Source organism: Mus musculus, chromosome 19 (assembly GCF_000001635.26).
Source record: "Mus musculus strain C57BL/6J chromosome 19, GRCm38.p6 C57BL/6J".
Taxonomy (NCBI): domain Eukaryota; kingdom Metazoa; phylum Chordata; class Mammalia; order Rodentia; family Muridae; genus Mus; species Mus musculus.
Genome location: NC_000085.6, coordinates 34,064,515 through 34,090,494, shown reverse-complemented (window position 1 = coordinate 34,090,494; position 25,980 = coordinate 34,064,515). Strand labels below are relative to the sequence as shown.

The 25,980-nt window shown below is 38.0% G+C and overlaps 1 protein-coding gene across 2 annotated transcripts; it reads right to left on the bottom strand.

Annotated features, from left to right (window-relative positions):
- Positions 1-4,548: 4,548 nt before the first annotated feature.
- Positions 4,549-23,437, bottom strand: Lipn (lipase, family member N). 2 transcript variants are annotated; one of them, XM_006527333.2, is made up of 10 exons: positions 23,030-23,437; positions 21,753-21,868; positions 20,964-21,081; positions 18,629-18,827; positions 16,869-16,978; positions 13,454-13,590; positions 11,415-11,561; positions 9,718-9,789; positions 9,137-9,208; positions 4,549-5,879 (listed from the first exon to the last, which is right to left on the bottom strand). In XM_006527333.2, exons 2-10 carry the CDS (start codon positions 21,864-21,866, stop codon positions 5,646-5,648), a joined length of 1,203 nt encoding a protein of 400 aa, XP_006527396.1. In that variant the 5' UTR covers positions 21,867-21,868; positions 23,030-23,437; the 3' UTR covers positions 4,549-5,645. The 2 variants fall into 2 exon arrangements, with proteins under 2 accessions (XP_006527396.1, NP_081616.1); NM_027340.2 differs by having other exon boundaries at positions 5,577-5,879; positions 22,910-23,137.
- Positions 23,438-25,980: the final 2,543 nt, after the last annotated feature.

Sequence of the window (25,980 nt, the reverse complement as noted above, 5' to 3'; positions counted from 1 at the left end):
TCCAATCTGCTGTCCTCAGCTCACCCTAACTGTCCTCCTGACTCACTTTCATGCTTTCCCACATAGAATCTACAGCAAGTGCCAGGCAACTATGTTTAAATTGGTCTGCCCTAAGAAAGATCTGGAACAGGGCCACTCTGTTAATATTTAGAATGTGCTTACTGCTGTTTATTCATGTTTTTCTGATCATGTTTTTCTAAACTCAAACAACCTTCTTTGGATTATTGTTTTTTTGTTTATTTTTTGTTACATCTGTGTATAAAAATATACCAAGACTGAAATAAGTTTGTCTACGGCACGAGTCTGTAGTCTCTCTCAATCTTTCAGGTTTTCAGATCCCAGATCCAATAGACAAGATTTGCATGTTTTGGCAAAAGTTGACAACTTTTAATCACCAGTTGCTATTACCTTGTATTTTTTAAAAAAATCAGATTACAGGATCGTTTTTTAATTGTAAAACAATCCTTTCAGGCAGTCAGATACCAGTATTTCTTTGCCACAGTAACATATATAAAAACTTGGGTTTTGTTTGTGTTTTGTTTTTTATATTTTGTTTTTGTTGTTCTTTTGCCCATCAGAATGCTTGGAAGGTAAATACACTTGCTACCAAGCATGATGATGGAGCTTGAATATCGAAGAGCATTTTAGTTATAAACAAGTGACCTGTATGTACAATTTAGTTAGGAAAACCGCATGTGTCACATTTGGTTTCATGTGTGCTTAAAAATGAGCATTTGATTTACCTTTTTTGTGAAATAACTGTACCTTGTCTATAAAATATATTAGATATCATTTATTATCATAGGACAATGAATTCTATTGCTTCAGTTTCTGTTGTATATATTATATCAATTCATATTTTAATATTTATATATTAAAATAATAGTCTCATTGTGTCCATTATAGAAAAGGCATTGTTCCATGTCATCATGAGATTTCAATCCCTGTCACCCTTCAGTGCTCATAACCATGTAACTGGAACACTGACTTGGAGGGAAGAGTGCCTGCGGCAGCCAACAGCTTGTAGACTTGCCAACAGGTCATGGAACTGATTCTGGCTTCTCCAGACGTGTTTCTTTTGGAGGTTGTGCCAGGAAGAGATGGTTTGTCTCAGTTTTATAGGTTTGCTCATGATCTGTCACTGGTCTATTTTATTCACTTTCTGTGCAGCAACCAGAGTGATCTTTTGAAAGCAGTACAATGAACAGGTCCCCTTTGGAGAGCACCCTTCAGTGCCTTCCCCCTTGCTTTTAAGAGGAAGGAAGAGCCAGGTAGGAGTGGCACTGTCAATGCTCAGAGGTGGGCAGATCTCCAGTTTCAAGGTAAGCTTGGTCTACTGAGTGAATTTCAGGATAGCCAGTAAACGCAGAAAACCCTTTACACACACACACACACACACACACACACACACACACACACACACACACACACACCTTTAAACTTAATTGGACACATGTTCCTATCTCCAGCTTAATTTCTCACTATGTTCTCATCTGTCAGTTTTTTTTAAAAAGATTTATTTATTAATTTATGTATGTGTGTACACAGTCCCTGTCTTCAGACACACCAGAAGATGGCATCAGATCCCATTATAGATAGTCATGAGCCACTATGTGGTTGGTGGGAATTGAACTCAGGACCTCTGGAAGAGCAGTCAGTGCTCTTAACCACCGAGTCACCTCTCCAGCCCTTCATTAGCCAGTTTTTACAAAATAGCAAACATATAAAATTCTATAAAAAAAGGGCACACCATATTGAATCATAAAAACTCCTTATGATTATAGCATGAACTTAACCTATAAATTTCACACAGTCTTTAAATCAACATTTCTATATCATTGTTCTTAGTCTATCGATATAAGTAATATTTGCAGAGTTTATTTACATTGTAGATGCAAATGACATTTCCATGGACACATACACAACAATCTTTAAAGGTCTGGTTATAATTATAAAGGATTCTAACCCATTTAAATCTCTGTTAGTAATGAATTTGGGGAAGTCACAATTGTGCCTTTGATGATGAGCTAGTAGAGATAAATTTAGTGATCAAAGTAAGATGAAGAAAAGCCTTTATAAAATGCTACAACTGGGTGGTAAAATTAAGTGACTAACTTAGGTTTTAAGGGTATTTATAACACAATCATGGAAATGTATGCAAAAACACATTGCTAAAAGTTGCTATCTTAGAAGGAAACTGTATAAACAGGGGACAGTGTAGTTCAAATTTGTAATTTTATCTTTTGTACCTGTGTGCGGCAGAGTAAATTATTTTCCTTAATTGTGCATTCCTGGCTTCTTCATTTATTTTTGTGCCCTGTGACTTGCAGTCTCTCATGTTAGATGAGGTCGACTCTGACTCCCTAGAGTGGGATTATGGGATTAGGCTTGGTCATATGACCTGTATTATCCAAAGGAATGTTAGTTCATATAAGGGAGACAGAGGTTTAAATATGCTGGTGCAGATTTTTTGGGATCTGTTACAAGAAGAAGAATCCTAAGGGTTGTTCCTTCTAAGCAAGGGGTAGGGGGTGGAATGTATGGAATAGGCTTGAACCTACCCTATGGCTTTGAGCCAAAAACCTACATGATTTCATCCAGAAGCAGACAAGTTAGACAGGTAAACATGAAAAAGAACTCTGTTACTGCAAGTCTGGAGTTACTATTTGTGCTTGCCTGATACACTGTACTGCTTTAATAGAAATTCAACAAACTTACCTCTCTTTAATCAGATTTCTGTCTTAACTTTGCCCCTTGCCCCCGTGTTCCTATAAAACGTGTTAACTGATGTTCAATGGCTCTGTTAGTCAGCTGGTTGAAGGACCTCCTGGTCAAGAGAATAAGGTCTCTGTCCTGGTGAAGACCTAACATTCCAGTAGTATTGGATCATGGTGGCAAGGGATGTGTGCTCACCTGATGCCATGATAAAGAGATGGGCAGAATCATTAGTTCTTCAGCAAGATACAGAGCTTTTCCTTCCCCAAATCTCCAACTCTAGAGGAGAAACTTAAGGACCCGAAGCCATATAGGCTCATATAGTTCTGCCTGTTTGCTTATCTGAATAGTTCAGACAAGCATAACTTAATCTTTTCTTCTCTCTCTCTTAAAAGCATGCTTTCCTTAGCACTCTGGATTCCCTCGCCTCCATGCATAACAGTTTGAGCCTCCTTACTCTTTCTCTAGAACCTCCCCTTTTGCCCAAATGGTTGCCTGTTGGCCATGTGTCTGACCTCCATGCTTTTCTCTTTCTCCTCCATTTTCCTCTGGAAGGAGCTAAGGTCTTATAGCTGGCCTGCACCACAGCTTTTCTTCAAGCTCTGTAAACTTGCCCTGGTGCTTCTATCCATGTCTACTCATAAGCTCTTGTATTAAAGAGATTAAGAATGCACAAACAGGACCCTGGTCTTGCCTTGTACGAGGTCATCATTGTCAATGGCTGTTGGCACACTCATTTACACAACCATACTCCATCGCTCCAGCTATTTAAGTCATGTGCTCTTAAAGCCTTCTCAAGCACATTGTGTGTGGTTATCCTTATTAGAGAAGTTGAATTATTTCATTTATTTGGAGTAATTTGATGAATTTGGCACACATTCCATGTGTGAAAACTATATTGTATTCTTTGAAAAGCTCAGTAAATCCCTAAAATTGCCATCAAGTTAATTATTTTCAAAATTAGGAATTATTAAACTCTTAAAGATGTGTACTTAAACTGAATTCTCAAATGTTTTAAAATTATCATCACATTTTATAAACACTACAATTAACAATAATGATACATTATGGATATTTATTGGAGTGGTTAGATGATAGCTAGGTAGCGTCTGAGAGATGTGGTATTACATGCACAATACTAATAAATACTAATGTTCTGACTTACCTATTTTAAGTTAAAACAAACTGTGCATCATGTTTTTATGATTTCATGAGGACCACTAATGGTTTTTCTTTACTTATGACATGATAGAAGTTAAAGCACTCTTCCAAGTTCACACCATCCAGGAATAGAAGAGCTGATGGTAAAACTTTATGTTACTATTTTAACTCTATTAATTATAGAGCCAAGATCCAACATCTTTTAAAGATGGTAATAGATCTACTTTCTATCTATCTATCTATCTATCTATCTATCTATCTATCTATCTATCATCTATCTATCAATCATCTATCTATCTATCTATCTATCTATCTATCTATCTAACTATCTATCTATCTATCTATCTATCTTCTATCTTCTGTCTTCTGTCTGACTGTCCTTCCATCTGCTTGTCTGTCCACTTTCTTTTATATGTATGTGTGAGAAAATGTGCAAGGTATGTAGGTATGTCCCATAATTGTGTGTGTGTGTGTCTATGTGTGTTTGTAAATGGTGGTATGTGTGTGAGCAGGTACAAAGGTCAGAGGATGACCTCAGTTGTCCTATTTTAGCACTCTCCAACTTATTCCCTCGAAGCAGGGTCTGTCAATGAACCAGGAGTTAGGGTGGAGGTCAACAAGCCCAGTCACCCTCTGGTCTGTTTCCCATAAAATTCTAGGGTTACAGATAGATACAGGCACATTCAGACTTTTATTTGAATTCAAGTTGACACGCTTGTACAACAAATGCTTTTATCCATGGAACCATCACTGACTCAGCCCAAACAGCTAGCTAGCTAGCTTCCTTCTTTCTTTCCTTTCCTTCTTTCCTTTCTTTCTTTTCTTTTCTTTTCTTTCTTTCTTTCTTTCTTTCTTTCTTTCTTTCTTTCTTTCTTTCTTTCTTTCTTTCTTTCTTTCTTCCTTCCTTCCTTCCTTCCTCTTTCTTTTTTCTCTACACTTTATTTTCTAGTTCTAAGCTTTAAATATCACATCAATACAAACATTATACCTAAGACTCTTGTTTTCTCACAGCTGGCTCTAATACTCTGCTATCAGTTAGGCTTCTTAACTTATCTTTGTGCTAATCTTTGTCCTATAGTAGACAATTTTAGTAATAGACAATTTATTTTCAGTTCATTTTCCCAAATTTTTTCTATCCCCTTGCCAGTTTGTAGTAGTATAAGTTTCTGGAAAACTTAAATTTTGATTGTATTTCATATTACTTTCTTTTATGCTTGTTGATGGGAGCTAAGATTTCTTTTGTGCCTTATTTCTAATACCTATGGCCAAATTGTGAATTCAGGTAGTCACAGTCACACAATGTGTATCCACATGACTGCCTTGCCAGAGCCTTTCTCTTTAGGCTACATTCCCGAGCTTATAGTCACTTCTTTAAAAAACAAGAGAGTGTATATATTAAGTTCAAATCCATGGCTTCACACATGCTACCTACCAGAGCTACATCCTCAGCTTTTGAGAGAGTCCTTTCTTAACAATTTTCTCAATTATGCAGTGGGTGGAGAAATCTTCATTAGGTCATCTTGGGTTGGAAAGAAGGCCTGCTTCTGATCCTCATCAGGAGGATAACACCCTGACCTGTCAGATTTAGACTTTCCTTTAAGAAAAGTGCAGTACAAGTCAAATCTCTTCTGGGTGGAGCACCAAGTCCCAGTACCACTTCAGCAACAGCGAGTGAATGCTGGAGGAAAGCTTACCATTTTCCAGGGGTTTTCCTAAAGCCTCTCATGGGCCTGGAAGCAAAGTTTGACTGAAAAATTGATGGACTGTATTTAGAAGTATTCTTTCATCAAACTTATGATTTTACTGTACAGTCTTTGAGGGGCATCAAGGCCCCAGACAAAATCAAAATGGTTCCAATCTGGAAATTGCTTGAAGTAGCGTAGATTTGTAATTTGGGGAAGTATCCTGGCTACATCTTGAGGAGTTACGAGCACATCGTGTCCACCAGCCCAAATGGCAGTGGGTACCTTCATGGCCGTCAGGTCATACAAGGGAGGGTAACTCTGTGAGAGACACAAAGGATAACCATGAAAAGACACCTTCATTAGCAATACACAAATTCAAATGAACGAAAAGGCTGCAAATGGATGTCTGCTGTGAGCATAGCTGTCAGGCTGTCAGACAAAGGGAAACAGGGATGTGTAGTTCCAATGCAATGTATGATCTTGGTTTCCAGGAAGTTTGTAAAATATGCACGCAAGCAAAGAAAGATAGCTAATAAGGTATTGAATCCAGACTTTTAAGAGTGGGGTAGGTTTTGACTGGTGTGGTGGTTTGAGTGAGAATGGCCCCCATAAGCTCATATATGTGAAAACATGGTCTTCAGCTGATGGAGCTGTTTGGGAAGAATTGCAAAAGTGTAGCCTTGTTGGAGGAGGTGTGTCACTGGAAGTGGGATTTGAGGTTTCAAAATCCACACCATGCCAGTGTTTTTTTTCCTGCTTCTTGGTTTTTGTCTCAAGATTTGACCTCTCAGCTACTGCTCCAGTGCCATGCCTGACTGTCTGCTGCCTTGCTCCCCACCATAATAGTCATAGACTCCAACCCTCTGAAACCATGAGTTCCAAATTAAACTCTTTTATAAGTTACTGTGGTCATGGTATTGTGTCATACCAACAGAAAAGTAATGAAGAAAACAGGTAAAGCTGTGCGTTAGAGAGCCTCCCAGGGAAAGGACCAGTGTGTGGACCATAACCAGGAGCTAGAAACTTACCAATGTACCAAGCCAAGGAATCCAGAACTTTTAGAAACTTTGAAACAGAACAGAGTCATTCTTTTTCGAGCTCTGTGTTAATACAGCTAACATATGAGCTGTGGAATGACTAGAGAGAGGTAAGCTAAAATTGATTCTACCAAACTCAGGACAAACAATATGGATTCTCTGAATTAAAGCTCCAGGGATGACTACATTCCCCCTAAATAATAAGAGGAATGGGTAAAGAATCTTAGGGGAATGCCAATAGTATAGGAGGGTTGGGAAGATGAGTAGTTAATATAAGGGAGGAGGGGTTGGCAGGGGGCAGAGCATTAGATTATAGAAATTCAGGACAAGGGAGATTGTTCCCAATTGATACAAAGGACTCCAAAGGGTGAGAATAGAAAAGCAAGTTTTCTTTCCTTCCTTCTTTCTTTCCTTTCTTTCCTCTCTCCCTCCCTCCCTCCCTCCCTCCCTCCCTCCCTCCCTCCCTCCCTTCCTTCCTCCCTCCCTCCCTCCCTTTCTCTCTCTCTCTTTCTTTCTTTCTTTTTTTCTTTCTTTCTTTCCTTCCTCCCTTCCTTCCTTTCTTTCTCTCTCTCCTTCTTCTTCTTTCTCCTCCCCCCCCTCCTCCTCCTCCTCCTCCTCCTTCTTCTTCTTCTCCTTCTTCTTCTTCTTCTTCTTCTTCTTCTTCTTCTTCTTCTTCTTCTTCTTCTTCTTCTTCTTCTTCTTCTTCTTCTTCTTCTTCTTCACCACAAGTAGCTTTAAGTAGAGTGCCAAATAACAGGAAAAGACCCCAAATAGACTTTTCCAAAGGTTAGGAAAGAACAGAGGGGGAAGTGTGCCTCTTCTACTTCTATCTTTAAAAACATTGGAAAAAATAGTAACAGAATGAGGATTTCAAAACATCGATGGATCGAAGGGAGGTTTGTTTGCTTATATTTTGTAAAGGACGGGGGCTCTTGTAAGGTCATAACAGTGGCTGGTACCAAAAGGACTTTACAGATTCAAAGCAACCCCATCAAAATTCTAATGATTTTCTTTATAGAGAGATGAAAATGCCATAAAATTTGTATGGAAATAAAAAAAAGGACACAAATAAGCAAAGCAATTCTAAGGAGAAAAATAATTGAGACATCACAATTTCTGATTCCAAATGTACACAGTTAGAGTGGGACCTTTCCCTCAACTGGGTTGCCTCATCCAGCCTTGATATGAGGCTATATGCCAGGTCTTACTGTATCTTGTCATGCTGGGTTCAGTTGCTCTCCCTGGGAGGCCTGCTCTTTTCTGAAAGGAAATAGAGGAGCAGTGGATCTGGGGGAGAGGGAGAGGGAAGAGGGAAGGGAGAGGAGGCCATGTTTGAAATGTACTAAATGATAAAATAATATAATAAATTATTTTTTTTTAAAAGGCTCTTGCTACTCATAACAAAGGGCCTGGGTTCATAGCACCCAGATGGCAATTTCCAACTGTAATTCAGTTCCAAGGAACAAAATATTCTATTCTGACCTCTACTGTTAGGAGTTACATACATGGTATATATATATACACACACATATATACACACACACACACACACACATATATATACACACACACACACACACATATATATATTATGCAGGGAAGATATTTATATATGTAAAACAAAGGTAAATAAATCTTTAAAACCACATAAGATAATTTCATCAATATTATCACACATTTATCAAGTACTGAATGCATGATTCTGTATGTTTGTTTGATTGCATCTTCTTTGTTTGTCACAATAAAATACTTTAGAGAGTTAAAAAAACATAGACATGTAGACCATCTTAATACAACAAGAGACCCAGAAATTAATGACACAGTCATAAAGGTGTAAAAACTATGCACTGGAGGAAAGGCAAGCTTTGCAACAAATGGTACTGGGGAAACTGGAGGAGGTTCTCATATTTAAAAATGAAATAAAAACTTGGTGGCTCACATTGTAGAAAAAGCCAATTCAAAATTTAACTTCAATGTGATTATTCAACATTTATAAGTCCAGTCCCAACCAGAAGAAGAGGAGAAGAGTGACTAAGGGCATAGTAAAATCCAATGCTAAGTGAGTCTACAATGCTAAGTGAATCTATGTTCGTTTCCATCAGAACTGTGTATTTATATAACTAGGATGTGAATAAAGATTGCTGTGAAACAATTTCCAGCATTATCCAACCTTTAAAAAAAAGTTTGCCACTGGTTATTTCTTACTGTAATTTGAAATAAAGAAGCAAGAGTAACAGTTATGTAAAGCTAATATACATGCTGAAAATTGAGAGAAAACAAAATCTGTATCTAATATCTATCACCTCTAGGTAGAGTGAATGCAAGAGATTTACTCTCCTTTTTGTCTGCTCCTTCATTTCTAAAAGTCTGCATATAACAAATGAACACAGATTAATAATAATAATAATAATAATAATAATAATAATAAAAACTCTGTCATTATCAATGTCAGAAGTTACCAGATAGGAGTGTTCTCATTCATTTTCTCATCAAAATTTCTCAAAACCCTATGCTGCAGTCAGTCTCTGCGTGGCTCACCTGGTTGTAGTGATTCATATTTTCAGCTTCACTTCCCCAGTCATAAGCTCTGAATTCATCAGATCGGTAAAGCTGAAATTAATGTTTTAGAGAGAGAATCGTGAGAATGACAGTGAGTCTTAGAGAGCGATCAGGTGGGCAGGGAAAAGGGCACTGGATTCCCAGAAGAAAATAAATGTCTCATCAATATGGAGAATGCTGTCCAACAGAGGGATGAAGATGGTTTTTATTAGTCTGAAAGAAGAACTTAATGGACAAATAAGCCCCGTTAGAAAGTCACATCCCAGACACCCCTCCCTTGGAGGAAGCTTCAGCTTGCCTCAGTGTACCCTTCACTTCAGCTGAGGGTATATTTTACCAGCTCTAGCTTAAAATGGCATTGCTTTGTGTCACACACTTGTTATCTACCACAAAACTCTTTCTCTTGAAGTCTAGGAAAATCAAAGCCCGAAGAGGCAGCAAAAACAAAGTGCAGATGATGTTCTCATTTTCTAGAGACAAGCGTGTTGAGAGGGTGGGTTAAGACCTTTTACAGTCATTGAAACAAGTAAAGAGTTGACTCTCTGTGATAAAGATGGTACCTGCTTTATGTGCAGCATGTTCTGAATTGATGATCCTGTGGGAGCGTGGGCCATGTACACATCCAGTCGACTCTAGGAAGTTAAAAGCAGTCATCTAAGGAAATGAACTACATCTCTCAGAAGTAGAGAACAATCAAGAGTGGATTAACAAATACTGGTGCTTTGAAAAAGTCAGCAAAACCTTCTGTGTGAATGTGTGTGTATGAAACACATGACTGTGAGTAGATTTAGGGTAATTTGGGGAAGTGTTTCCTGAGGGGGCGGGGAACCTACACAAAGTCTGAATCTTGGTGCAGAGAAAAAATAACCAACGTTCTGTATGCAAACAGAAGGATTGTGTATTCAGATATACGGTTGGTGTGTGCAAAATAGATGTGTAGGTTGTCAAAGAGAGACTATACATCCTAGATTTCAGGTCTGCATGTTGTTACTTATCATCTTTAGGACTTTGCTCATTTTTTAAAAACATAGAGTTTTACAGATTTTTTTTATCTACAAAAATAAATACATTAATTAGCCTAGTAGACGTGGCAGAGCACACCTTTAATCCTAGCACTCGGTAGTAGGGGTAGGAACAAAAGCAAGGAAATCATGAGTTCAAGGCCAATCTAAGCTACAGTGTGGGACCATGTTTCAGAAAACCATAAAAATAAGAAAGTAAGTAAGCAAGTAAATAAGTAAGTAAATAAACAAATCCATTATAACTCATGCTCTCAACCTGTTAAAGAGGACATACTGTAAGAATGTAAAAATAAAATAGGAAATCCGTTTCTTTGAGAGATTATTTTAATCTTCACGGAGATCATATGGGTAAAAATTATGGGGTCGAATAATACCCATACGTGGGACTTAAGATCTTAATGGCCCACATGAAAAAAAACTCATTAAACATCTTAACTTCTGAACAAGGTAACTTCTTAATCAGTTGTTCCTCAGGGGCGTAGCCTCTGATAGCACACAGGAGGGATGGAAGGGGAAAGAGATGGGTGGTGAACAGCTCCTTTGGAAGGGGAAAGAGATGGGTGGTGAACAGCTCCTTTGGAAATGGGTTCTTTTAACTGCTGTGCATTCTCTCTAGTTGGTAATTGCTAAATGGTCATGGGACTATAGTAGGGAGAGCTATGTAACCAATGTAACCACTCTATTCCCCAACTGTAGTTTCCTTCTCCTTATTATTCTCAACAGGAACGAGTTCCCAATGAAACAGAAGTCTAACTTCTTCCTAAGTAGGGGATTCCATTTCCTTCCATTCTGTACTAATCTTTTCACATTCAGGCATGGATTTTGTTCAAATTCAGATTCACACATTAATGACTGCACACATGTGGTAAATGCACTGCTTACTCAAACATCTCCTTTCCTAGAATTTTATTTTTAAATTAGTATCACAAAATGAAGTAAACTGAGATTGCCATAAGCTGTAGCTTCTTGTAAACACGTGAGAATGAATGTAGCACTATCTCCTATCTTTGACATAGGATGGATCTTTTCCTTTTCCAGTTCTGATGGTCACGATCTCTTGGGATACTCAATCTTTCATGCATATCAAATGTCTGCCATTAAGGGCTTATAACACCTATGCATTTATATAGTATATTTATATAGTAAATGTACTATATATTATAAATTTATATAGTATAAGAGATAAACATAAATCAAAAGAAAGCATAAAACATGCATATAGTTATTATACATACCATATTCATATTTTTTTTGTTGAATCCAGCCCACAAGGACATAAATTCACTACACAATGGTTGGAGTAGCTTTTGGTTGCAGAATGTGATAAATGACATCCTTGCATTCTTATCTTCTAAAAGGACACCTTTGGTGCCAAACACAAGCTGTGAAAACAAAGAAAAAAAATGTTTTAAGGTGTCTCCTTGAGTACCTTGTATTTTCTTAATTATAATAGTGAACCAGTTTGGCAGTCTATTTATTTTTGCATCCATTTTCCTTAGTTGAGGAGCAGTAGACATCTGTTTCCAAATACAGAAGGTCATACTTCATAGTAAGAAATCTGTGACTCCAAGTTCACTTCTCCAGATTCCAGGGGGCTCCACTATGGAGAATCAATCTGACTAAACAGAGATTGCCATGTTCTTACTCTATGGTAAGAAAGGTGAAAGATGTTTTCACTTTGTGATGAAATGCTACACTGAACAGAAAGGAAACGTAGGTTTTATCTGCATTTCTCATGTACACAGTGGCTGTGTATTTCTGTCATAAACTAACCAATCTTCATGACCAAAAGTAGAGAATGAAATACCAAAGAGAAGTTAGCCCTGGACATCAAGTCCATAATGATGCCACAAGGCAGCATGTTAAAATATCTAGGGCTTGTGAGTGTAAGCGTGGGAAGATCACTGGTGGAGTCCAGGGACTGCATAGAAAACCAGTGTCCAGTGAATCAGAGAGTTAGGTCTTAAAGAGGCAGGGCACTTCTGACAGAAAGGAATGCACCCAGTCATAAAACAGAAGCATTATCAGGCTCACATCTGACCTTTGAAATAAGAGCAATCCATTTTACAAAACTGACGCCTTTATAGATGGCTGTGTCTATTCCAAATTTTATTTAGCAAAGTAGTTTGCTCAGCTGAGTGTGGTGGTGGAGATAGTAATAGGATGATTGCTGTAAGTTCAATGATTGTAGTGATAATTAAGTGGGGGTCTCAAAAGACCACAAGAGAAAGCGAAAGAAAGATAGAATGAAAGAACAAAAGAAAGAAGGATGGAAGGAAGGCAGGGAGATGAACAGACAAGAAACAAATTCACTTAGCCAATCCTGCCCGGATGTAGACAGAAGTCAAAGCTAACCGATGACAAGATAGTTGTTACATTCCCTCTACTCAAAGTAAACAAAGCAATGAGGCTGGTGTGTAAGCTGTCATTTGGCGATAGGAAAATATATATTGTGTGCTAATATTTTCTTTCATTTCCACAACTCTATCACAAAGCAGGGTCTTGTCTTCTTTTGATAAGAATTATTGTGACTGTCTAATTGGCTTTCTGGTTTCATTTTCACACAAATTAGGTTTTTTTTTTTAACCATCATTCGTAAAACACAGGACAATATTAACAAATTATTAATGTTACACTTCAAGATATGCTATTTGTTGCCATAAGAAACTGAAACCAATGGAAGATAAAGCTGAAACAACTCTTGGGTGAATAGAATTCCAAATCCACAATTGTTTATTAAACAATTATTTTACACTAAGTATTTAGATAAATACTTGAACTTGATGTTGAGGTGGTGGAATAAACCTAAGTACTTTAATAGAGAAAACTCTCATATGGATAAAATGTAAATTAGTGAGGGTTTTCTAATGTAAAACCAAGACATTCATAATCATGTGAAACGTGAAGAATGTCTTCTGAACCCATTGACTTAATGGGTTCAGACCATTAATGAATTTAATGGTCCAACAAAACAGACCATTAAAATGCATGAGTAAATAATAAACTGGTGTAGGACTCACCTCATCTCAAGTCTAAACATGCCTTTCTGTAAGTGACTGAATTTAGTTAATTTCATATGGTACCTACAGTTGCTATGACACAGATATACACACTTGTACACGTTGAAGTACATCCTCATGGACTCTGATTTCTAAAAATCTTCATGGACTTTATCTAAAGTTCCTATGTCTATTTTTTACAGATTAAAAAATAATGAGGATCTATAATACAAGATGAGATTCTGAGATAAAATTTGGCAAAACGAGGAGCCTACCTTGATTATGGATTTTGGAAGTAGAAACAAATTGGTAAAAACGCTTGTAGGATATTTGAATGAGATCACAGGACCCAAGGCAAAATTCATTTTGATTCTTTGCGCCAGTTCAGGCATGGTGGAAAAGGCTACAAATCCTGGGAGAATAGGAGAGAAGACAATCTCATACAAATTCTATATACATATGCAAAATATTCATCAGTGGGAGTGAGTGGGTTTCTGCAACATTGTACTTCGGCTTCGTACTGCAGTGAGAGAGGGGAAGAATTGTAAAGGTTCTCTGAGTTGTTCTGACAAGATAATCTGACTTAAGTTCTAGCGAGTCACGAGTTTGTAATGTTCTCTAATGCTATTTGCTAGACATCTTAATTCATTTAGGGGAAATTGTAGTGGCTGACAGGTGAGGAAAGCAGCTACTGCTTGGTGAACTATAGAAACCTTCTTTTCTGAGCACACAAACATGCCGGCCATCTGCAATTCTAAGATGCTTGTGGGGTCACGAAGCTTCTAAAAGTGAACAGCTCACAGGACACAAACAAAAGCCATTCTTTCTTATCTACTATAGAGTAGTATATCATTGTTGTTATCCCTGGTGCCTTCCTGGATACTCAGACCCGATTCACACTGTTACCAGCTTCCCAAAGTGAAGATGTTTTCCTTGGATCCACAGTGATACCAGAAAGGCCAAGGTGTCTCCATTTGCTGTCCTCAGCAGTGGCATTGTGCCCATTTATAACCTTGAGGATAAGGCTAGGGATCAGTATTGCATCTGAGGATGCTACAGTGGGTATCTGGGTAGTTTACTTTCCCAAGACGCATTGTTCAGTCTCTGCTGGAGACACACTCACAAACACATATGGAACAGGGCAGTGGTGGCGTACACCTTTAATCCCAGCACATGGGAGGCAGAGGCAGGCAGATTTCTGAGTTCGAGGCCAGCCTGGTCTACAGAGTGAGTTCCAGGACAGTCAGAGCTATACAGAGAAACCCTGTCTTGAAAAACAAACAAACAAACAACCTTCTGCCCCAAATGCAAGAAGTCTTTAACTAAGCATGTTCATGCCCAAGTGTAACAGGTTCTATCAGGGTATAATGGTCTCATTTACTGTATTTTCTTTGAAGAGCAGTAAGAATGTAAGTTCTGCCCACTTTCCCAGATGCAAGTTTCATCTTTCTCCTTTTAAATTGCCCCCCCCCCCCGCAAGAGTCTCTACATCTCATTGGTGCGGTCTAACCAACCTCCTCTGAATCTATGTTCTGCATCAGTGGGGTTGTATGGGAGATCAAGGGAGGAAAAGTATTGAACACAGACCCCTAAACATAGCAAATGCTCAAGAAGTACTGGATATGATATAATTATGGTGTAATTGTCTGGCTTCCTTTGGTTCTCTTATTGGTACGTTGATAATCTTTTTATCTGTGTTCTCTCCTGCTCACTTCCTCTCCCAGGCTTGTAAAAATGCCTGTAAGCATAAAGAACAGGTCAGCCTCTCTTTGTGGTGATTAATAGGAATGGTGATAATTTATACTTATGCAATATGGAAATATTATAAGATCCAATTTTTCTTGCTGTTTTACCTAATCTAAAATGTCACAACGTCACGTGACTAAGTCTCCTAAAGACATTCAGTGGAAGATGAGTAACATATTCAAGACTCTGTATTTATTTCATCTGAATTCATTTCCTTTAAACTTTTACTTGGAACAGGAGCTTTGGTTTCTTTTCAAAATGTCTGTGGAAAGTTTGGGGTGAATGTGCAACTCAGTTACCACTGAGCTCTTTATTTATGAGTCCCTGGGATCTAGGCCCAGTGTTACAAATTAAAAAACAACCAAATATATGGGAAATCATAATATCTACACTTGAAGATAGAGAACAAGCTGAACTGTTTTGATTTTTTGGTTTTCTTTTTTTTTTTTCAAATTTTTATTAGATATATTCTTCATTTACATTTCAAATGCTATCTGAAAGTCCCCTATACCCTCCCCCCCACCCCGCCCTGCTCCCCTACCCACCCACTCCCACTTTTTGGCCCTGGCTTTCCCCTGGACTGGGGCATATAAAGTTTGGAAGACCAAGGGGCCTCTTTTCCTGATGATGGCCGACTAGGCCATCTTCTGCTACATATGCAGCTAGAGACATGAGTTCTGGGGGTACTGGTTAGTTCATATTGTTGTTCCACCTATAGGGTTGCAGACTCCTTCAGCTCTTTGTATTCTTTCTCTAGCTCCTCCATTGTGGGTCCTGTGTTCCATCCAATAGATGACTGTGAGCATCCACTTCTGTATTTGCCAGGCACTGGCATAGCTGTTTTAATTTTTATTTATCTAAAAGCTACTTTGTAAATGTTAAATCGAGTCATAAGGCTGGTTGGTTTATTAGAGCAAGTTTTGGTGTTTCAACTCCCACACAAAGGTAACCAATTAGCTTCCATTTGCTCTGGTTTACCTTTGAGCCTCTCCCTTTTAATTTATTTAAATTGCACCTGGGTTGTAAGGCAGGTGTGATTGATAGGGACTCTAATCTTTTGTTGATTTGTCTTCTTGCCTTAGACTTTGTCCTCTCAGCTTAAAAGGGCACCTGGAAACCTTATCTTTAGAATTATCTCACTGAACTTTGGACAGAATCTATTTCTGGAAACTTATGTCACCATGACATGTGACTGTGATCCAAAAGGAGGAAAGGTTGGGTTAATCCTTTATACTCAGCCCCTGGACTACACAGAATAGAAAGGTTTTTCTCAGCACAGAACAGAGAAACAAGGGCATTCATTAAAAACAGCAAGCAATGTGTAACCCAGGCTGGCCTCGAACTAGTGATCCTCCTGCCTCTGCCTCCTTTAGCAAATCCTACCGGTGTGCGCTACCACCTGGGGGCCCATCCCATAATCAGCCATCAAACGCAGACACTATTGCATACGCTAGCAAGATTTTCCTTAAAGGACCCTGATATAGCTGTCTCTTGTGAGGCTTTGCCAGTGCCTGGCAAAGACAGAAGTGGATGCTCACAGTCAGGTATTGGATGAAACACAGGGCCCACAATGGAGGAGCTAGAGAAAGTACCCAAGAGCTGAAGGGGTCTGCAACCCTATAGGTGGAACAACAATATGAACTAACCAGTACCCCCCAGAACTCATGTCTCTAGCTGCATATGTAGCAGAAGATGGCCAAGTTGGTCATCATTGGGAAGAGAAGACCCTTGGTCTAGCAAACTTTATATGCCCCAGTACAGGGGAAAGCCAGGGTCAAGAAGTGGGAGTGGGTGGGTAGGGGAGCAGTGCGGGGGGAGGGTATAAGGGACTTTTGGGATAGCATTTGAAATGTAAATGAAGAAAATATCTAATAAAAAAAACCCAGCAAGCAATTATTTTGATCCAATTTAAAGGTCTGACAACATTAACCCTTGTAAACATACCTATTGTAGTGCCGAGTGAATGTCCAATGAAGTACAACTTCTCCTGACCTGTTTTATTCACAATGAAATCTATTATCCCTGGGAGGTCATATTTGGCCATTTCATTGAAGCTGCAAAATGAAACAATCCATAAATTCATACAACTATACTTTTAAAACTCAGGCACTTGCTTGATTTTGTTTCACTCTGGGCCACCTACTTATTTGGTGTGTATATCATTATGCACCCAGTTAAATGTAAAGGATTACAACTTTGTATGCATCTATTCTGTTTACTTTCTGACAGCAGGAAAGGCTGCAGGACATAGCATATTCTTTCAAGTGGGCCTTCTCCCTCCTCACACTCCTCTTTGTTCAGTTTTCTCCTTATCATTCTCTCTCTCTCTCTCTCTCTCTCTCTCTCTCTCTCTCTCTCTCTCTCTCTCTCCTTCTGAATCCCCTATGGTATTGATGGTTGTTATTCAATACCCATCCCTGTCGTCAAGTATGACTCTGTCATTTACTGAGTAACAGAGAAGTTGTTTAAATGTCCACTTGGGAAATGAACTTCGATGGGTCTTAGATTGTGCATAAGAAATGACTTGATTTTTAGTACTTAACCTGATGTTCTTAGTGTCTTAGTGTGTGTGTGTGTGTGTGTGTGTATTCAATATCCTATAATACCAATACCAGAAATCTACATTCATCTAGGATCCATAGAGGAGAAAAAAAATAAAGGACCATATTACATTCAGTAGGATCAAGTACCCCATGAACTTGTAAAATTCATACCATAGCAGATCAATAAATTGATCCAGCAAAGTGTGAGAGAATTGTTGTGGCACCTCACAGGGAAATAGCCCCAAGCTTTTTGCCAAATATTAGGGATACAGAATGTTTCCCTAATTGTGCCCCTTATCCACAGCTGATTTGCACAAAATCTGTAAAATATTCCTCAAAATAGAAGCCAGTTTTAAATTTCCTTCAGAAGTCGAGAAGCTGATGCATGCACAAGTAGTCATCTCAGAGATTTTGTGCAAACCTTTCCTTTTCTCTGCCAGTCCTAGTCAGGGAGTGATGACCAATCAGAGAATGATGACTATTAATTGGTACAAAAATGATGTGATCTCTGTCCTAAGAGCAAGATGCAAGTCAACTTGGTACATAGGTCCTTTGGAAGGGAAGTTGATGAGGGACCAGCCTGTCCTCTTAGTGACAGTAGAAAACAATTTTACTAAAATAAATTGTCATAATACCAAATCAAAACTTTATTTACTATTCATTAATATTTTTAAAGCATCCTATCAGAGTTTTTCTTAAAAGAGTATGCTATATAATCTTTCTTCCCTTTTGTGGGTCACTTTTATTCTTGTTTCTGTCTATTTATTTGTTTTTTGATGTACTGTTATGTCATTTTAATAAGGACCTAACTATGGCTGGCCTGGAATTCACAATATAATCCAGACTAGCCTCTAACTCATGAAAACCCTCCTTTCTCCCCAGTACTGACATTAAAAGTGTGAGCTACCACACCTGTCAATATGAAATATAATCTCAGTTACAATTTTTAAAATAAATATAACATCCACACATTTCTAAAATGGACTGTCTAAGAGGAAAGGTTTGAAAGAGATACCAGTAGAATTAATTTTTCTTTCTGAATTCTACGTCAGGAAATATTAGAAACCATAATGATTTTATGACCTGAAAAATTATGCATTAGCCACAAGTTGGTATTTAAAGAAACACCCTCCAATTTCCCAGAAATTTTATGCAATTTACCTAAAAGCCCAGAATTTCTCTTCATTTGCTGAGAGAGTTTTGTGTCTTCTTGACCAAGTGTTTCCTCGACTGTTTCCCATCCACACATCATAACCTGCATCTGCTAGTATGAACCCTAGGCTTCCATTGGCAAAATTCTCAAGCCAGTAGGCATTGTCTGCAAACAAGGCATGTTGCATATATACAACAGGCCGGGGTCCTGGGTGTGAAGAGAGAAAGCAAGAGAAATTTACATTATAGAAACACACACATACACACACATACACACACACACACACACACACACACACACACACACACACACGCACATGCACACACACATGTACAGCATGTCCTCTCCTCTTGTCACTAGTATATTAGTGTAGAGTATTGTATTTATATCACCCCTGCCAGAGGACGCACTATAGCATGGTGTTCTGATGACTTTTTGTTCATGTGTCAGCTTCTTGACTTCTGAGGAAAACTTAAAAATAGCTTCAATTTTGAGGAACATTTTACAGATTGTGTGCAAATCAAGCTTTAAATAATGAAGCAACTTTTCTAAATGGTCTCCTTGGTAACAAATTTCAGAGCAGAAACTTAAGCCTGATTGTGTGACAAGCCCAAGCACACACCTGTGGCACGCACCTGTGGCACACACCTGTGGCAGTTCTCCTTTAGGAATGCATTTATAGGCATTACTTCATGATGGCTTGGCTTGCAGGTTTTCAGCCGTATCATGGATACAAATCAATATGTGCTCAATATAAACCATACTTCAGTTGTGAGTGTCGTTTTTTTCTCAGGCTAGCTGGAGCAATACGGTACTTTTCTAGAAGCTACACAGGGTAGACAGACTTGAGCTTCCCCTCCTAGACAGCCATGGGATCACACGTGCACAGCACTACAGTGCACCGTGGTTTTGAACTATATTTAGTTAATTAGGTGCATTAAATGATTTTTTTTCCTCCTGCTATTTTCACTTTACATTGGATTTATTAGTGCATAATCTAGTTCTTTGTTGACTAGCCTGCATGCATGTCTTGGAAGATGCTTACAACAATGCAAAAGTTTTGATGGTTAATACAGTTCTTTGTTAGTTTTAAGGAGAAAGAAGAGGCACGTGTAAGTAGGCACAGGTTAGGTCCTTGCTGCGTTTTCACCCTGTTCTTCAGCTTTTGCTCATGGGGCGGGGGTCATTTGCAAACTATGAAAGCAGAAGAAACTCTGGCAATCCTTCTGCCCAGTCCCAAGTTCCTGAGGGACAGAATACTCAGTGGAATGAGAGGAAGCAAGGCTGTTGATGTAAACACAACAAAGCAACAACAATAACAGGAAAAACTAGCACTGTAATTTAATGACGAAAAGTACAGTCCAGGCTGGTCAGGATGCCCACGTTTAAATTCTGTTTTCGTCACCTGTTATTTAAGTGACTCTGTGCCTGTTTCAGAAGTTGACTGGACTCATCATCTCTAAATGGAGATGGTTAGTGTTGCTGAGAGCTATAAGTGATTAAAAATGTGCATAGTGACACAGCTAACAAGTGGTTTTGAACTTCATATCATTACAAACTTTTCTCTCCTTGAAGTTATTTCTATAAAATTCTCCTCTCCATAGCTTTTTCTCCCTCAAGTTTGTTGCCTGATTTAATAAAGATAAAACTAAAGTCAATCAATTAATCAAACAAAACAAACAAGATCCAGTATTCCAGTATGCTCTTCTAATTTGAAATGAAGGGAACAGTGCTTTATTTTTGGTAGAATCATCTCCTAGAATATATATTCCATTATTCCATTACAATGTGTCTGTTGGTTACTTGATATTTAAATCTAACTTGAACAGCTATATTTTGTCCACACACCACTCTGAGTTTTTATTTGGGAGCCCTTGAATCATGTTTCTTTATTGGAAGGGCAGAATGTAGCACGCTGTGATTCTGGTGGTCTTGGCTGCCCCTGAATATGCTTGGTAGGAAAGAGGCTGCAGGACCAACCTGGTATGCAGGGACTAATGAATGGGCTACCCCTGATCCTTTGCAAATCTTTTGTTTACACTTCTTTCACCCTCAGCATAGTTAATTAGCTGCCTTAAACAATCTTTTAATGGGTGCAGTTAGCTTTCCCTTTTAGAGTATAATTTTTATACTTTTGCATGTTTGATTTCTCCTTCTAGCATCTGTCTTGTCCTTTGAGTCTTTAGAGAAGTTGGGGGGAAAAGAATGAACTTTCTCACTAGCCATTAAAAGACCACTGCAGTAACTGAAGCCAATTTGGATAACGTTGTCTCCCTTCCAATGAATAGCTAGCATTAAATTTTAGTCATGTATCTTTCTCCCCAAAAGACACATCTCCTGTACCTGTCTGCCCAGTCTGTGCTCTCCCATGGGGAATTCTGTTGATGGCGAGAATGTACCCATCTGCGGTGGTGACGTCATACTCTTCACTGGGGTAGCCGTTGTACATGATTATTTCACTCTGTAGAGGACATAGAGTTATTTGTAATTCCTCCTTTCAGGAGACACCAGAAGAAAAACTAGACAAAGTGATGAACAAGTTAATGGGGGTAGATTATACAAAATCTATAGCTGCAGGTAGTTGTAAAATTAAATTTCTTACATAAGTCAGTATAAAATAAATGAATGCTGGAAGGTATCTACTGAGATATTGGGGTGCGTATTTGGTGTTGATTTTTCTGACAAAGTTAAATTTCCTTGCTACTTGTCTTTTGACTCTCCTCTAGGCTTTAGAGATGGTAAAGTTCCATGCCAATAGAATTCTGTCATGAAATATCCAAATGGGTTTAAAAGCATGAATTTAAAAGGAATATATATATGTATATATATACATATATACATATATATGTGTGTATATATATGTATATATACATATACATATACATATATATATATATATATATATATACACACACACATTGTATATATATACACACACATATACATATAACACATAATACATTCTGCCTTTTATGGCTATAAAGAATCAGTCATTCAGTCAAAGAATTCAGCTTGACACTTACAAAAAATGTTACAAACTTTTTCTCTTATCTAAGAGTTTTGCTATTGGACCTTTTACAATCTTACCACCCACTAATCCACTTTCTTCAAAGCAGTTTGTAGGAGACTTACAGCATTCATCCACACTTCAGGATTTACTTTATTTTCAAAATCCAAGAATCCACCAGCGCTTAAGGTTCCAGGTATCAAACAAGCCGTTGTTAAAAATAGCCACATCATAGGCATGCCTGGCATAAAATATTCAATGTTTGAGGGTTAATCTTATGCATCTATGTTGATGACTAGAGTTAAAACAGAAATGGGGAGTGATGGCAGGGAAGGTTGGTTGCTTTATAGAAGAACCAAATACAGGGGAAGTTACTTGGAGTCTTATTCATCCAACGCAGTGAGTGTGGCTCTTTCAAGGTATATTTTGCTTAAGTTTTTTTGATGACCTTGTCTTTGTTCAGCTGTTAGTTTAGAGGACAAGTTTAGTCATCTTGACAAATTAAATAGTGCAACAGTCTGTATCCCTGACTTTCAGCTCAGAGAGCAAGCAGAGACAATGAACAAATGGAGTTTCCACCAAGTCATCACACTGGCCTCAGTGTCCAGGGATGTGACACTTCCCCATGCATACTTCCCAAAGTCCTGCCTTGCACATTTTCACATGCAGCCATACTCCACTGCCATGGTTTCAAAGATTACAACTTCAAAGACAGGTCACCATCATCTGAGCAATCAAACTCATCTGCTGGCTGCTGCTAACATCAGCCAGCCTGTACATTTCCACCTCTCCACAAACACGCTGCTTCCTGACTGTGGGTAAGGATGCTAATCGCTTGGTGTGTTAGTTCTTTGTTAGTAGCAGTAAGATATCAACATCTTGACTTTTCTTGTAGTGTGACCTTGAGGATGAAGGGGCCCAGAAGACATAACACACTACAGTGTAAATTCCCTGCATAGGTTATTACTTTTCTTACTGTTGGAATAAGATGCTGATACCAGAAATCCATTACTCTATATCCAATTAATGTCTAAATTTTAAAAGCACACTTTTCTATTTATGCATATAGGTTTGAATACATGCTACATCTGCTCTAAAATACTATCTGTGGATGTTATATATAATTTAAAAACTGGAACTAATAATAGTATCTATTGAAAACATCTAAAACGTAGCCTTCAATGTCTAAGTTACATTACTTAAATATGGAAGAGCTCCATACATTTGTTATTAATAGCATCCTCACTGACAAGTAACAAAACAATGGCTTCAAGACACTTACGATCTGCCCAAGGTCACAGAGCCAACAGGTAACAGGTCTAGGAAGGGCATGCAGACAGCCCCACTGCACCTGATGTCCACTCTTATCTGTCTCCTGGTTGGGATGAATCTCCATTCTTACCTCGTTAGGTGAGCGTCACCTGCCCAGAGGACTTCCGAACTTTTGCTTTTGACATCAGTCTGAAGCTTTGGCTGAAGCCTTGGCTGCAGTGACAGTTAGAAGCTAGAGAAGTGACAAACAGGAAGCTGGTGGAAATGAGGAAACCTTGGAAAATGACACGCCCAAGGCGGCTCCCTAGCGCACCAAATGCATGATACACTTGTAGGTTGGGAAATAGTGGTCGACATGATGCCAAGTAATCATTTTGGCTGACTCACTGATGTTTGCAGCTCCTGTCTGTCATTGATGGGAGGAATCAGCAACATTTTCATAGGAGTGCTTCAAATGGGGAAGCAGACTGTGTTCAGAATCGTATTAGACAAAAATCAGAGATAACAGCATCTCCTTTTCTTAACCTACAGCACCACAATGAGAACCCACAGAAACAGTATATTAAAATACTGGTGTTGGCTAAGTAGTGTGCAGGGAAGCACGTGACTGTGAGTCAGTTGAGCTGCAATCCAATTCTTGACATTGGAGCAGGGGGAGTGTGGTAGAGCAAATTCACCCACTTGTCAAAGGACTTTGACCTAGAGTAAACTCTGGCAGCAATCAGTTTGACTGTGGATCTAGAAACCATTTAACTTCATCCTTAAAGAAGGTAGAGATGCATGCCTAAAAGGCTGAGGACACTTTAGCTCTAAATTCCACATGGGCGGCACACAAGGGAGGTATATGTGTTGCATCCTTCTGTTCTTTTGGTAAATCTACAGAAGCAAAGCTGCACAGGCATTTCTGATTTTTTACTCCTGAAATCCTTTCAGAAACGGAACTATTATCTATATTTGTCCAAATCCTAGGATCGATTTCAGTTGAGTAGGAAATTTCATGCCAGTGACACAAATGTGCAATATAAGGTGAGTCTCAGCTTGTTGGAACAAGAAGGACTTACTCATTACACCACACTCATTTAGGCTTTGTTGAAAGATTCGAACATGTTCTGTTCTGATTGACAGTGTGATGGTAGAGGAAGGTGCACATGTTTGAAATGGCTCATAGCTTTGGACTATTAACCAATACTTCTGACAAATTTTTATGGGCTCTTTGGAAAGTTCTAGAACACAATGCTGTTGTTTTACTGTTGATTTGTTGATATGACTTTGAACAACAAAGCAACACTAATAACAACAACATTAACCTTCCTAGAACTTGGCAAAAAAAAAAAAATCCATAAAAGTTTGAACTGGTCTCCAAAATGTTTTCCACTTTGGCTTATATTATTAGTAATCTGAGGAATTCCTCTTGTCATTTTGCTTTTAGAGAAACAATATTATGCCAAATGAATGTGTATGATCTTTTTTGGTAATAGCTTATCATACTTATATAAGCTTGATATTTTAATAAGTATTCGATGTATAATCAATTATATATATCATGTAGCAGTGTTTATGATATTTTCTATAATTATTAATAGAATAAGGAGTATTGTATAATACTAAATATAGTTAGATAATTCAATCATCATATTGATCTTGATTAAAATGAACTGAATTGAAACATCTTCCTTTTCTATAAAATATAAAATAATAGCTAGCCTCTGATCTTTACAAGTTCAATTATTTCTTTTGCTTTCTCTACAACTAGATGATAGTAGAGCTATAAATTGATTGCAGGTAAAATGTAAACTAAGAGGCAATATTTAGGAAGAAATATATTTCTGATATCTTCATCAAAGAATCCATTCACAGTCCAGAAAACTGTTTAAGGAGCACTGACCATTCATTGATTAAAATTGGTTAAAATTATATATATATATATATATATATATATATATATATATATATATATGCCCCAAAAGGACATTTGTCCTGAGTAATTTGCTTCTGTTTGGCTGATTGCTTTTTCTATAACAAAGCCTTTATTTTTTTCTCCTCTTTGAGTGGGGAATCTTGTTAGCCTCAAATTTATGCTGCCTTACCTCTGGCTCAAGGATTTTTTTTAAATCATATTACTTTGTGTCAAAGGGTCTTAATGGTATCTTTGTAATTATAATTCAAAGTTAAACCTCATGTCTCATTCACAATAACACAATAGAAAGTAATGAGAATTTTGAAAATTAAGTATGAAATACAACGCCTTTGAGATAAATTTTCTCTAGAGTTAGAACTCACAAGACCATATTCTGTTTTGTGGAGTTTGATTTGGTCAATATACCTAATTTATTTGATCCTAAAAGTCAGATAGAGGTCAATAGTAGCCTAGATATGCATAAATGTGAATGTGTATGCACATAGACGCTTAATTAGCATCCTTAGCTTAGTGAAAAATATTTTAAGTTACATTAGAATTTTGTTTTTCCACCCTTCATATGAAGCAATTGATAATGCTCATTATTTATAACATAAAGGATTATCTTGAGACTCCCTAACAAAATGACACTTTCAAAAATGTTAGTGACAATAAATCTGTTTTTCCACCACTAGATTACATGTATCTTTAAAAATAGTATAACTATGATAGAGAGAAGAAATAAATTCAAAAGAACAGATTAACCATAAATAATAAAAATATTAAAGCTTTCTGAAGGGGCTGTACCATAATCTAGCTGAACACATACCCATCTCCATATAAGCTATCCTAGGGAAAAACTCACATTTAAAGAGGAGTTAGGGCCAAAATTGCTGATGGCAGGCCTTGGTAACACTCATGACTTAGTATAGGCTCAGGATGTGCTAATGGCAAAGGTCAAAGCTTTGTGAAAGGAAGGACTATCCTCCTTTACCTCCAAGCAGGTTCACCCACCCACCTTGCTTAATGTATACAATTTATGTATGACATTCTCTACAGCTCATTTGCATTTGAATTCTTGTGGGTGGTGTACTCAAATGAAGGTCCCCCAACTGGAATCCAAGCACACAGACTACTTAGCCAGGAATTTTGTTTATAGTCTCACCCCCTTTTGGAGCTGAATA

What these genes read in the sequence shown, in the direction of transcription:
- Lipn (XM_006527333.2), bottom strand. Translation starts at nt 21,866, where the DNA reads ATGCCTATGATGTGGCTATTTTTAACAACGGCTTGTTTGATACCTGGA. An exon ending in CTGAAGTGTGGATGAATGCT is followed by an intron (nt 21,082 to 21,752) that starts GTAAGTCTCCTA and finishes TGTCCTCTACAG; the next exon opens with AGTGAAATAATCATGTACAA. An exon ending in ACAAAAAAAATATGAATATG is followed by an intron (nt 9,790 to 11,414) that starts GTATGTATAATA and finishes TTAACTTCCTAG; the next exon opens with AGTCGACTGGATGTGTACAT.